Source organism: Nicotiana sylvestris, chromosome 1 (assembly GCF_000393655.2).
Source record: "Nicotiana sylvestris chromosome 1, ASM39365v2, whole genome shotgun sequence".
In the NCBI taxonomy this organism is placed as follows: Eukaryota; Viridiplantae; Streptophyta; class Magnoliopsida; order Solanales; family Solanaceae; genus Nicotiana; species Nicotiana sylvestris.
The window spans coordinates 166723863-166736127 of NC_091057.1; the positions used below are offsets into that span (position 1 = coordinate 166723863).

At 42.2% G+C, this 12265-nt stretch overlaps 1 protein-coding gene across 1 annotated transcript; it reads left to right on the forward strand.

Annotated features, from left to right (window-relative positions):
* The first annotated feature begins 8719 nt into the window (after positions 1-8719).
* Positions 8720-9499, forward strand: LOC138876912 (uncharacterized). Its single transcript, XM_070156130.1, has 2 exons — positions 8720-8826; positions 8869-9499. The coding sequence occupies exons 1-2, from the start codon at positions 8720-8722 to the stop codon at positions 9497-9499; spliced, it is 738 nt and encodes a 245-aa protein (XP_070012231.1).
* Positions 9500-12265: the final 2766 nt, after the last annotated feature.

Consider the following 12265-nt stretch of genomic DNA (forward strand, 5'->3'; position numbering starts at 1 on the left):
CAAAGGTTAGTCACCAAAATGTTCAAAGAATAACTTGGTAAGACAATGGAGGTTTACATCGACGTCATGCTAGTGAAGTCGGCAAAGAAAGAAGATTACATTTGTCATCTGAAGGAAGTCTTCAAAATATTAAGGCAGTACGGAATGAAACTGAATCCCGAAAAGTGCGCCTTCGGCGTGACCTCGAGAAAGTTCCTCGATTTCCTAGTATCATAAAGGGAAATCGAAGTCAACCCTGACCAAATCAAGGCCATCGATGCAATACCGAAAATACTAACCAGCAAAAAGCAGGTGCACAAATTAACAGGACGAATAGCCGCCGTATCAAGATTCATTTCACGATCCTCGGATAGATGCCATAAATTCTTCAATGTACTAAGGAAGGATCACGGGCTGCAATGGAATGATGAATGTATTGATGCCCTAAGAAACCTGAAAACATATCTATCCTCGCCACCACTACTCGTCAAAGCGGACCCAGGTGAATGCCTACTTATGTATCTAGCAGTTTCCGAAGTTGCGGTAAGTACGGTTTTGGTCCGTAAAAATAAAGGTACGCAATCTCCGATTTACTATATCAGCAAAACTTTAATCGATGCCGAGACGAGGTACCCTCACCTTGAAAAACTAGCTCTGGCACTAGTTATAGCTTCACGGAAACATAGACCGTACTTCCAATGTCACCCCATAAAAGTGGTGACAACCTTCCCTCTAAGGGGTATCCTACACAAACCCGAACTATTGGGTAGACTAGCTAAGTGGGCCATAGAACTAAGCGATCACGACATAACGTACCAACCGCAAACTGCCATCAAGTCGCAAGTGCTCGCAGACTTCGTCGCTGATTTCAGCACGGAAATATTACCCGAGGTAGAACAGGAAGCACTCCGCACTTCTACGCATACCGACCTCTGGGTCCTCTACACCGATGGTGCCTCTAATGTCTCAGGATCGGGACTGGGACTCGTCCTAGAGGTCCCTATAGGCGAAGTATTTCGCTAGTTCATACGATTCCCCGAGATGACTAACAACAAGGCTGAGTATGAAGCTGCGATTGCAGGTTTGAAGTTAGCCCTCAAATATGGCGCTCGATGACTCGTCCTCCACTGCGACTCTCAACTCATGGTGAATAAGGTCACTGGGACTTTCCAAATCAAAGAGCATAGGCTACAAAGATACCAGTCAGAAATCCACAAACTACTGCCAGAATTCGACGAATGTCGCCTCGACCACCCAGGGCGCAAAATATCAAAGCAGACGGCCTCGCTAAACTAGCTGCGGCCACCAGAAATATCAACAAAGAAAATGTGGTCACCCTCCTTCATTTCGCGATAGACCACATCGAGGTACATTCTATAAACTTAACTTGGGACTGGCGTAACCGCTTTGTAGCCTATTTGCAGGATGGAATGCTCCCGCAAGACAAAAAAAGCCAAAAAGCTCCGGGTGCAGGCAGCCTGGTACAGCCTAATAAATGGCGATCTCTACAATAGGACGTTCGGCAGCCCCTAGCCAAATGTCTTGGGCCACATCAAACAAGGCGAGTAATTGAAGAGGTACACAAAGGGCATTGCGGCGCCTACACGGCCAACCGCGCCCTCGTTCGATGCCTCATTCGCGTCGGGTACTACTGGCCCACCATGAAAAAAGAAGTCGCCGACTATATCAGGAGATGCAAACAATGTCAAAAGTACGGCCCTATGATACATCAAGCAGGGGAACTCCTTCATTCTGTCACTTCACCATGGTTGTTCATAAAGTGGGGAATGGACATAGTTGGCCCCCTCCCAGCAGGACGAGGTAAGGTACACATCCTCATGGTTTTAACTGACTACTTATCTAAATGGGTGGAAGTAGGTGCATACACCCAGATACGTGAGTAGGAGGTCATCGCCTTCATATGGAAAAATGTTATATGTTGTTTTGGCATCCCCAAAGAGATCAACTGCGACAATGGACCTCAATTCGCGAAAAAAGAACGACTGAGTTTTTCGAAAAGTGGCACATCAAATAAATACTCTCTACGCCATACCACCCTATCGCTAATGGTCAAGCCGAATCCTCCAATAAAGTAATATTGAACATATTGAAAAAGAAGCTTGAGGAAGCTAAAGGGCTATGGCCTGAACTACTACCTGAAGTATTGTGGGCATACCGCACTACACCAAAAACCAGCACCAGAGAAATGCCATATTCACTGGTCTACGAGACCGACGCAGTTATACTCGTCGAGGTCGGGGAGCCCAGTTTGAGATACTCCAACGAGAGCAGAACAAGCAACGACGAAAGTAGGCTACAAGATCTGGATGAAGTTGAAGAACGAAGGGATATGCCCACATAAAATGGGTAGCCCAGAAGCAGCAAGTAGAAAGATACTACAACAAGAGGACCAATGTGCGACCACTCAAAGTTGGCGACTACGTCCTCAAAGCCAAAACACAAGCATCAAAAGACCCTTATGAGGGAAAATTGGAAATGAACTGGGACGGACCATACAAAATCGTAGCAGCAGCAAACAAATGAGCGTTCCAGCTAGAAACAATGGAGGGAAAACTACTCCAAAACAATTGGAACGTCGCCTATCTCAAGTATTTCCACTTTTAAAAGAAGGCGTCACCTAAGTCATACTCTTTTTCCCTCACCCGGGTTTTGTCCCAATCGAGTTTTCCCTGGGAGGTTTTTAACGAGGCGTCAAAGGGGATGCCTTAAGGAGAAACATGTTGTTATTTACCTCGACCCATCGATATGGCCTCCGGATCGAAGTAATGAAGGGACTGCATATAGATAATCGAATCTCCACTGTACGTACAAAATCAAATTTCCATTGTACTTACAGAATCAAATCTCCATTGTATGTACAAAAATAGAGCTCCACTAGTCGACATGTGATGACTTCCTACGGGAATACGATCAAATTGACGAAAGTACAAGTTTGACCTCGTTCGAACTACGACGTGATTCTACTTCGACTACAGTTCGAAGCAACATTCCAATGGCCAAGGCCATCGACGAAAGTATAAGTTCGACCTCGTTCGAACTACGACGGGATTCTACTTCGACGACAGTCCGAAGAAATATCCCAAATGACCAAGGCCATCGACAAATGTATAAGTTCGACCTCGTTCGAACTACGACGGGATTCTACTTCGACGACAGTCCGAAGAAATATCCCAAATGACCAAGGCCATCGACAAATGTATAAGTTCGACCTCGTTCGAGCTATGACAGGATTCTACTTTGACGACAGTCCGAAGCAACATCCCAATGGCCAAGGCCATCGATGAAAGTATAAGTTTGACCTCATTCAAACTGCGACGGGATTCTACTTCGACGACAGATCGAAGCAACATCCCAATGACCAAGGCCATCGACGAAAGTATAAGTTCGACCTCGTTCAAACTACAACGGGATTCTACTTCTACGACAGTTCGAAGCAACATCCCATTGGCCAAGGCCATCGACGAAAGTATAAGTTCGACCTCGTTCGAACTATGACGATATTTTACTTCGATGACAGTTTGAAGCAACATCCCAATGTCCAAGGCCATCGACGAAAGTATAAGTTCGACCTCGTTCGAACTACGACGGGATTCTACTTCGACGACAGTCCGAAGCAACATCCCAATGGCCAAGGCCATCGACGAAAGTACAAGTTCGACCTCGTTCGAACTACGACGGAATTCTACTTCGACGACAGTCCGAAGAAACATCCCAATGGCCAAGGCCATCGACGAAATTACAAGTTCGACCTCGTTTGAACTATGACGGGATTCTACTTCGACGACAGTCCGAAGCAACATCCCAATGGCCAAGGCCATCGATGAAAGTATAAGTTCGACCTCGTTCGAACTACGACGGGATTCTACTTTGATGACAGTCCAAAGCAACATCCCAATGGCCAAGGCCATCGACGAAAGTACAAGTTCGACCTCGTTCGAACTACGACGGGATTCTACTGCGACGACAGTCCGAAACAACATCCCAATGGACAAGGCCATCAACGAAAGTATAAGTTCAACCTCGTTCGAACTACGACGGGATTCTACTTCGATGATAGTTCGACGCAACGTCCCAATGGCCAAGGCCATCGACGAAAACGTAAGTTCGATCTCATTCGAACTACGACAAGATTCTACTTCGACGACAGGTCGAAACAACATCCCAATAGCCAAGGGCGTCAACGATATCATTCGTATGGTAAATGCAAGAAATAAAAAAGCTGACAAAAGCAAGTTTTACATTATGGCAAAATATTATTTATAGTTGCCCCTACAAACGGGCCCAAGTACAACCCGTGCAAAAATCCCTAAACAAAAGCAAATGCAAACTAAGACTACGAGCGTCTTCATACCACGAATCTGAAGTAAGGTGATTTGCATCATCAAAGTTGATACCACCCCCGTCAGGTGTAAGGGGGTCGTACCCACATGATTCATGAGCTGCACGAGCTTCGGCGTGCACAGCCTAAACCTCTGCCTCAGTAGCCTTTCCCTCGGCATGAAAAGCCTTATACACATCAAGCCGAGCCTCTGCGTGGACCCATAACTCATATAAACAACGGGGCACAACCGGATCGGCTGAGGCACGAGACGTAGAAGGCTGAGAACGTCGACTCACATCCTCCGCCCTCAGCAAGGCCATCTGTCCGTTTAGTGCGGTCAGCTCCACTTCCAGCTCTTTGACACGCCCTTCGAGCCCTACAACCCGACGACCAGAGGCTTCCTTCTCCCCAGTCAACTCGAGCTCATCCTCATTCACCTTAAGGGAGGCCTCCAACTCACTATTACGGGCGACAACCTTAATGAGCTCCTCATCCATATCCCTCAACTCCTCCATTTTGCGCTCCAACTGGTCCTCTCGCTGCTTGAGCCCCTCACGAAACACTTGAAACTCAAGGTCTTGATGATAAATGTCGGACATCGCCCGATGCTTAGCACGATATTGCATATATTTGGACAATATCTTCTTATAAAGGCCCGTCCTTTTTCTCTCTCGACGCTCTCTCTCGATCTCCAAGACGAGGGTCTAAAAAAAGGGAAGGGCAGAAGTTAGAAACAAAATACAGAACGATGATTACCGCATCAATCCAACAACAAAAAGAGAAGGAAAGGCACCTACCTACAAGGACATACCAGCAACCTTCTAAGATAACTCCATATCGCTCATCGCCCCAAGCATCTTGCTTTAAGGAGCGGCACATAGATGAGCTAGGGCCGACGCCACCTACTCACTATTCAGCAGCAAGTTGTAGTTCCCCGGAACGACCACTTGACTGTCGGATCCGTCCATCCTAACCTCCACATGGGTATGGCGACCCACAAATTCATTAACATCCTCTAGGTCAATGTCCGAACCCGAGCTGCCACCCTCCACATGACGCCCTCCAATGTTAGACGATGCAACACCCTCAATAGAGTGCACCAAACCAGCTCCTGGGCTAACTCCTTCCACTTGGGGAGATCTTCCCGACAAAATGGCATCGGCCATGAATACGGGCACAGGGATGTCCGGGACGTCCTGCTTCCATTAGCGTCCGTAGCCATGCCCTTTCCCAGCTCCAGCCTCTTCCTTTTCCTTGACAACGGCTCATCCATATTGGAAGATTCATCCAAAGGATGTGAGGCTGGAACCGAAGAAGCCTCTTCCCTCGCGGCCACAACTCGAGACGGATCTCCCAATTGAATAGGTTGAGGACGACCCCCCCGAACAGACTCGCTCAAGACAAACTGCGTATCTGCAGTAGCAACGGCTTGTCTAAAGGCGGGGACTAGCGCCCTCCGCCTGGAAGCTCCTCGACCTGTCATCACAAAGGGTTGTACCATTAAGCAAGGTCTCATGGCCAACGAAGTACTAAGTAAGACATTTACCAAAGGAAACCTTAGGGCCATAATGTTGTACAAAGGCGGGCCAAGTTCGAGTTTCTGCTGCATGAGGCAACATGCGGGCTACCCAGTCCTTGATACTCGCAATGGGGCAAGGCGGACGACCCATAGATATAAAACGGCAAACGAATAAACTTTACAGTGAATACAGAAGAGAGGGGAACATAACGAATAACGGTACTTACGAGTCCCGTTCCACTACTCTAGGAATCTGGCGGAGTCAGAAATGACGTGCTCAGTCTTGACAAAGAAGTACTTGTGCCAAAACTTGCGGCTCGCCCGGTCATCCGTTCCAACTACTAGCCCTTTCGTACCACGAAGCCTCAAATGAACCATGGTATCCCTGAGGAAGCCAGGCGTGAACAAGTGAAAAAGGTGGTGGACAGAAACGCTACACTTCGCCAACTTTGTATACTTAGTCAATAGCAGAAGCACCTTGAGCGTGTATGGCGAAAGTTGTGCTGGGCAAACTTGGTAAAATTTACAGAATTCTTCCGCTAAGGGGAAGAGAGGAAGGGTGTAGCCGATCATAAAAAGGTACTCATAGAAAGCACAGTACCCAGGTCTGTGGACGTCTACGTAATCCCTCCCCGCTGGAACCATTTCTATATGAGCAGGAATGCCATACTTTATACGAAGGGCATCAATATGGACCTGCTCCGTCTTAGAAAAGATGGGGTTCGGGGTAGGAGGTGAATCTTTGTGGAAGTCACTCCGGGATAAGGGGTGCCTCGGTAGTAGCTCCTCCACCATAGGAGGGCTGTCACTCTCTTCTACCATCGCATCCCCGCTGTCAGAAGGAGGTACCGTTGATGATGGGGTGGATTTAGGAACCTCTTCGTGGGAACAACGAGACCTCGACATAATATCATTTGAAGGAGTATCAACACAAAAAGAGGAAGGAAGAAGAAGCTTTAGATGGTGAATAAAAGAAGAACAGAAGGATAAGAGAGCAAGTGAGAGGGAACGAAAGAGGTCTTCAAGAAAGAAATGGCTAAAGTTTTTCAAAAAATCAAATCATTCACTTATTTATAGGGTTGGGAGGCGCCAGAATCGAGGCGACTTGGCCTTAAAGCAGCGCAAGAATCGAAGCACCAAGCCGTTAGTCCCCACATCGAAAACCTGCGTAATGATGACACATGTAAAGCTGACATCACTTCCCCGAGAAGTGTATCACACGATGTTTTGCCAAACATGATGATCAACTCCCATTGGCCACGTCATAACGTTCCCACAGGTCAAATTTCTCCAAAAGAATGCACAAAGTCCGCTCGTCGAGGACGCATCTGGCCGCGACCCCGACAAGCGGAGGGACTAATTGTATGGGTCCAAATTTGACCAACCTCAACCTATGATGAGTACGACAAACGACCAAGTACCTTCTAATCAGCGTCCCGAGGGAGACGACTTTAAGGCGAAAGAAGAAATTGTACGACCCTATAGGAGTGTAAGCCCATTAGGGGACATTAAGAATATTCTGTCGAATATTTCTTATATTTTATTTCTTACAATTCAGAAGGTTTTCTCGCTAGTATATAAGGGGGGAAAGGGACCTTGTAAAAAGGGGAAGATTATGAAAAACTTATCAATCTTGAACAAAAAAGAAAACTTTGCAACTCTCTTCTCTTTACTTATTACCATTCTAGAGATTACTATATTCAGTTGCTATTTACCCCTTCATCTTTGATTGATTTGTACAAAAAAGATTCTAACATCTTTTGAGTCAAACACATATTCCAAAATTTAGACTTAATTTAACTAGTACGTTGTCGAATTAGTTTTAGTTAAGGTGTTATTACGATCGGTATATAATTAAGCGATTGCTTATCATTTTCCAACTATTATACTCACAATTCCATCTGTTCTTTTTAGGTTTCCAACTATATAAACTGTTGTTATGAGTATTTTAACAGAAAATATGTTTCTAATTAGGGTTAGAATGTTCTAATTATTTGTGATATCATATGGACGGATAAATTGTTAAAGTTATAACTTATAAATGGTTTACATTACGTCAAGATATTAAACCAGGAATAGATAAGTTTAACATAGTAATCCTTATCTATATAGTGTTTAGTTTTTTAACCTTATTTTAGCTTAAAAAAGGGTGAATGAGAAATGAAGGAAAAATAAAATATTTGAGTTTCTCTCCTTAACATTGTCCCATATTGGAAGAGGAAAAGACTAAGTATATATACAATTGCTCTTCTTCTAACTCTTAAAGAAGAAGGCAAGCCTTGTGCCGTCGTCGCTCGTCTTCGGATTCGGCTTCGACGGATTTGGTCAATATTTACTATTTGTTAATAGTAATTATTAACGTAATATTATTAAATATCCATTTTTTGTAACGGAAAAATAATTTCCTCTGCGTTTGAATTCCCTGTGAATTCACTGGGCTCAGATTAAATTCTGTTTCTTTTACGTTTCTTTTTATACGTTATTTTATCTTCTCCAGAATTATTTACAAATGCAGTTTACTAACAAACTTAAGGAACTTAATTATTTTCTGTATTTGTGTTATACTCACTGTTCTAGAGATTAAAAACTTTGTGGTTTTCTACTCCCGTTTTGGAGATTAAAGCCTTCATGGCAATTTTCTACTCCATTGGAGATTAAAATCTACATAATTTTCTACTCCAGGTTTATTCGGTTTGAAGATATAAAAATTTCGCCATTTATTAAACGTTTGTGTATGTGTCATTCTTTTACAGAAATGACGAATGACGACGGGAACCAGACTATTCCTATGGTGACTGCCAATGCATCGACAAGCCGAATAATACCGGCGTTGGCACCGGCAGAAAAACCCAAAAAAATTTCGAGATTGATTTCAAGCGATGGCAGCAAAAGATGTTCTTCTACTTGACGACTTTCAGTCTACAGAAGATGTTCATGTTATGCTCGACGAAACTCCAGACAATGAATGCTTTCTCGTAACTGAGCCGTGAAAGCATTCTAATTTTCTATGCAAGAATTACATTCTTAGCGGACTAGAGGACTATTTGTATAATGTCTATAGTAATGTGGAGACGTCAAAAGAACTGTGGATTGCGCTTGAAAGGAAATACAAAATTGAAGATGTCGGGTTGAAGAAATTTATTGCCGCTAAATTTTTGGACTACACAATGGTAGATAGCAAGTCTGTTATTACCCAAGTCCAGGAATTAAAAGTCATTGATGAAGCGTTCCAAGTTGCAGTGATGATTGAGAAATTGTCTCCTTTGTGGAAGGACTTCAAAAACTACTTAAAACACAAACGCAAAGAGATGTCGCTTGAAAATCTCATTGTTCGGTTGAGAATCGAAGAGGACAATAAAGCTGCTAGAAAAAAAGGCCGTGAAAACTCAACAATAATGGGAGCAAACATTGTTGAGGATACTCCTCAAAATAATAGAAAGAGGAAGAAGACTTCTGGACCGAAAAGCAACCAAAGAAAGAAGCGGTTCAACGGAAACTGCTACAACTGTGGGAAAGCTGGACACAAATCTGCAGATTGTCGTGCTCCAAAGAAAGACAAGAAGAAGGGTCAAGCAAACATGGTTGAAAAGCACGAAGCTGTTGATGACTTGTGTGTTATGCTTTCTAAATGCAACCTGGTAGGAAATCATAAGGAGTGATGGATTGATTCGGGAGCCACTCGCTATGTTTGTGCTGTTAGAGAAACGTTTGCTACATATGCTCCCATTGGACCAGAAGAGACGCTTTCTATGAAAAATTCTGCAACGACCAAAATTGAAGGATGTGGCATGATATTTCTGAAAATGACTTCTGGCAAGGTGGTGACTTTGAACAACGTCCTTCATGTTCTAGATATTAGGAAGAACTTAGTCTCTGCTGGACTTCTTGTTAAGAACGGGTTTAAGTGTGTTTTTGTATATGATAAGGTTGTAATAAGTAAGAATGAGATGTTTGTAGGAAAATGTTACCTCACTGAGGGCTTTTTCAAACTGAATGTAATGGTCGTTAAGAATAATAAAACTTCAACTTCTTCTTACTTACTTCAGTCAAATGATTTATGGCATATACGTTTGGGACATGTCAATTATAAAACCTTTCGGAGAATGATTAATTTGGTAGTATTGCCTAAGTTGAATGCGACAAATCAAAATGTCAAATGTGTGTGGAATCTCAGTATGTTAAATATCCTTATAAGTCAGTTGAAAGGAATTCAAATTCTTTAGACTTAATTCACACAGATATTTGCGACATGAAGTCAATACCATCTCGCGGTGGAAAGAAGTATTTCATAACTTTTATTGACAATAATACTCGATATTGCTATATTTACTTACTTAATATTAAAGATGAAGCAATAAACACATTCAAGCAATACAAAAATGAAGTTGAAACGCAACTTAACAAGAAAATCAAAATGATAAGAAGTGATAGGGGTGGTGAATATAAATCTCCTTTTGAAGAAATATGTTTAGAATATGGAATTATTTATCAAACAATAGCCCCTTACACGCCCCAATCCAATAAGATTACGGAAAGAAAGAATCGTTCATTAAAGGAGATGATGAACCCATTGTTGATAAGTTCTGGTTTGCCACAAAACTTGGAGGAGGGGGGAAGCCATTCTTACGGCTAACCGCATACTAAATCGAGTACCCCATAGCAAAACGCAATCGATTCCATATGAAAAATAAAAATGAAGGAAGCCCAACTTGAATTATTTCAAAGTGTGGGGGTGTTTGGAAAAAGTACAAGTTCCTAAACCCAAAAGGGTAAAAGTAGGACCGAAAACCGTTGATTGTGGTTTCATAGGATATGTGACCAATAGAAAAGCATATCGATTTCTGGTTCATAAATCAGAAAATCCCGATATTCATAATAATACGGTTATAGAATCAGATAATGTTGAGCTATTTGAAAATATATATCCGTATAGTCGATTGGTGAAGGATCTAAACGACCTCGGGAAGAAACAAAAGAAAGTACATTTAATCAGGAGGATCCAAGACATAGTAAATGTCAAAGAACGTCTACTTCATTTGGACCAGATTTTGTGACTTTCTTATTGGGAAATGAGCCTCGAACATTTAAAGAATCTATGTCTTTTTCGAAATCATTATTTTGAAAAGAGGCAGTCAATAGCGAAATAGAATCCACATTGAACAACTATACATGGGAATTGGTTGATCTTCCTCCTAGAAATAAACCGTTGGCTTCTAAATGGATTTTTAAGAGGAAAATGAAAGATGATGGCACTATTGATAAATATAAGGCAAGACTTGTGGTCAAAGGGTATAGACAACGAGAAACTTTTGACTATTTTATACATACTCTCCAGTTACAAGAATTACGTCCATACGAATGTTAGTAGCATTAGTTGCAGTTTATGGTCTTGAAATTCATCAAAAGGACGTTAAGACGGCCTTCTTAGATGGAGATTTGGAGGAAGAAATCTACATGAAACAACCTGAAGGGTTTGTGGTTCCAGGTAAAGAAAAAAAGGTATGTAGACTTGTTAAGTCCCTTTACGGACTAAAACAAGCACTTAAACAATGGCATGCAAAATTTGACCAAACAATGTTGTCAAATGGTTTTAAGATAAACGAATGTGATGAATGTGTATACATTAAAAATGTTCCAAATCACGTAGTCATTGTTTGCTTATATGTGGATGATATGCTGATAATGAGTAATGACATTACCAACATAAATGCGACTAAGCGTATGCGAACTAGCAAGTTTGATATGAAGGACTTGGGAGTTGCTGATTTAATTCTGGGTATTAAGATCTATATGAATCCTCAAGGTCTGACATTGTCACAATCTCATTATATTAAGATATTACTTGAAAAATTCAAGCACTTAGATTTTAAAGTTGCAAAGACTCCAATTGACGTGAATCTTGCACTAGCAAAGAACAAAGGCCAAAGCATATCACAATTCGATTATGCTCGTATGTTGGGATGTTTAATGTATATCATGAACTATATATGACCAGATATAGTTTGTGCTATAAGTAAATTGAGTCGATACACGAGTAATCCAGGTCAATCTCATTGGATGGCAATGAAACGAGTTTTAGGATATTTAAAACACACCCACGACTTTGCTTTGCACTACAGTAAATATCCTGCGGTGATTGAGGGATAGTGTGATACAAAATTTTCACCGGTTCAATTGATTCTAAGTCCATAAGTGGATATGTATTCACTATTGGTGGAGGAGCAGTATCTTGGAAGTCGTCCAAACAAACTTGTATTGCTCACTCTATAATGGAGGCTAAGTTCATAGCCTTAGATAAAGCCTGTGAAGAAGCTAAATGACTCCGGAATTTCTTGAAAAATATTCCATTTTGGCCCAAACAGTTGGTACCAATATGCATACATTGCGATAGTCAAGCAACAATTGGAATGGCTGAGAGTGTTATG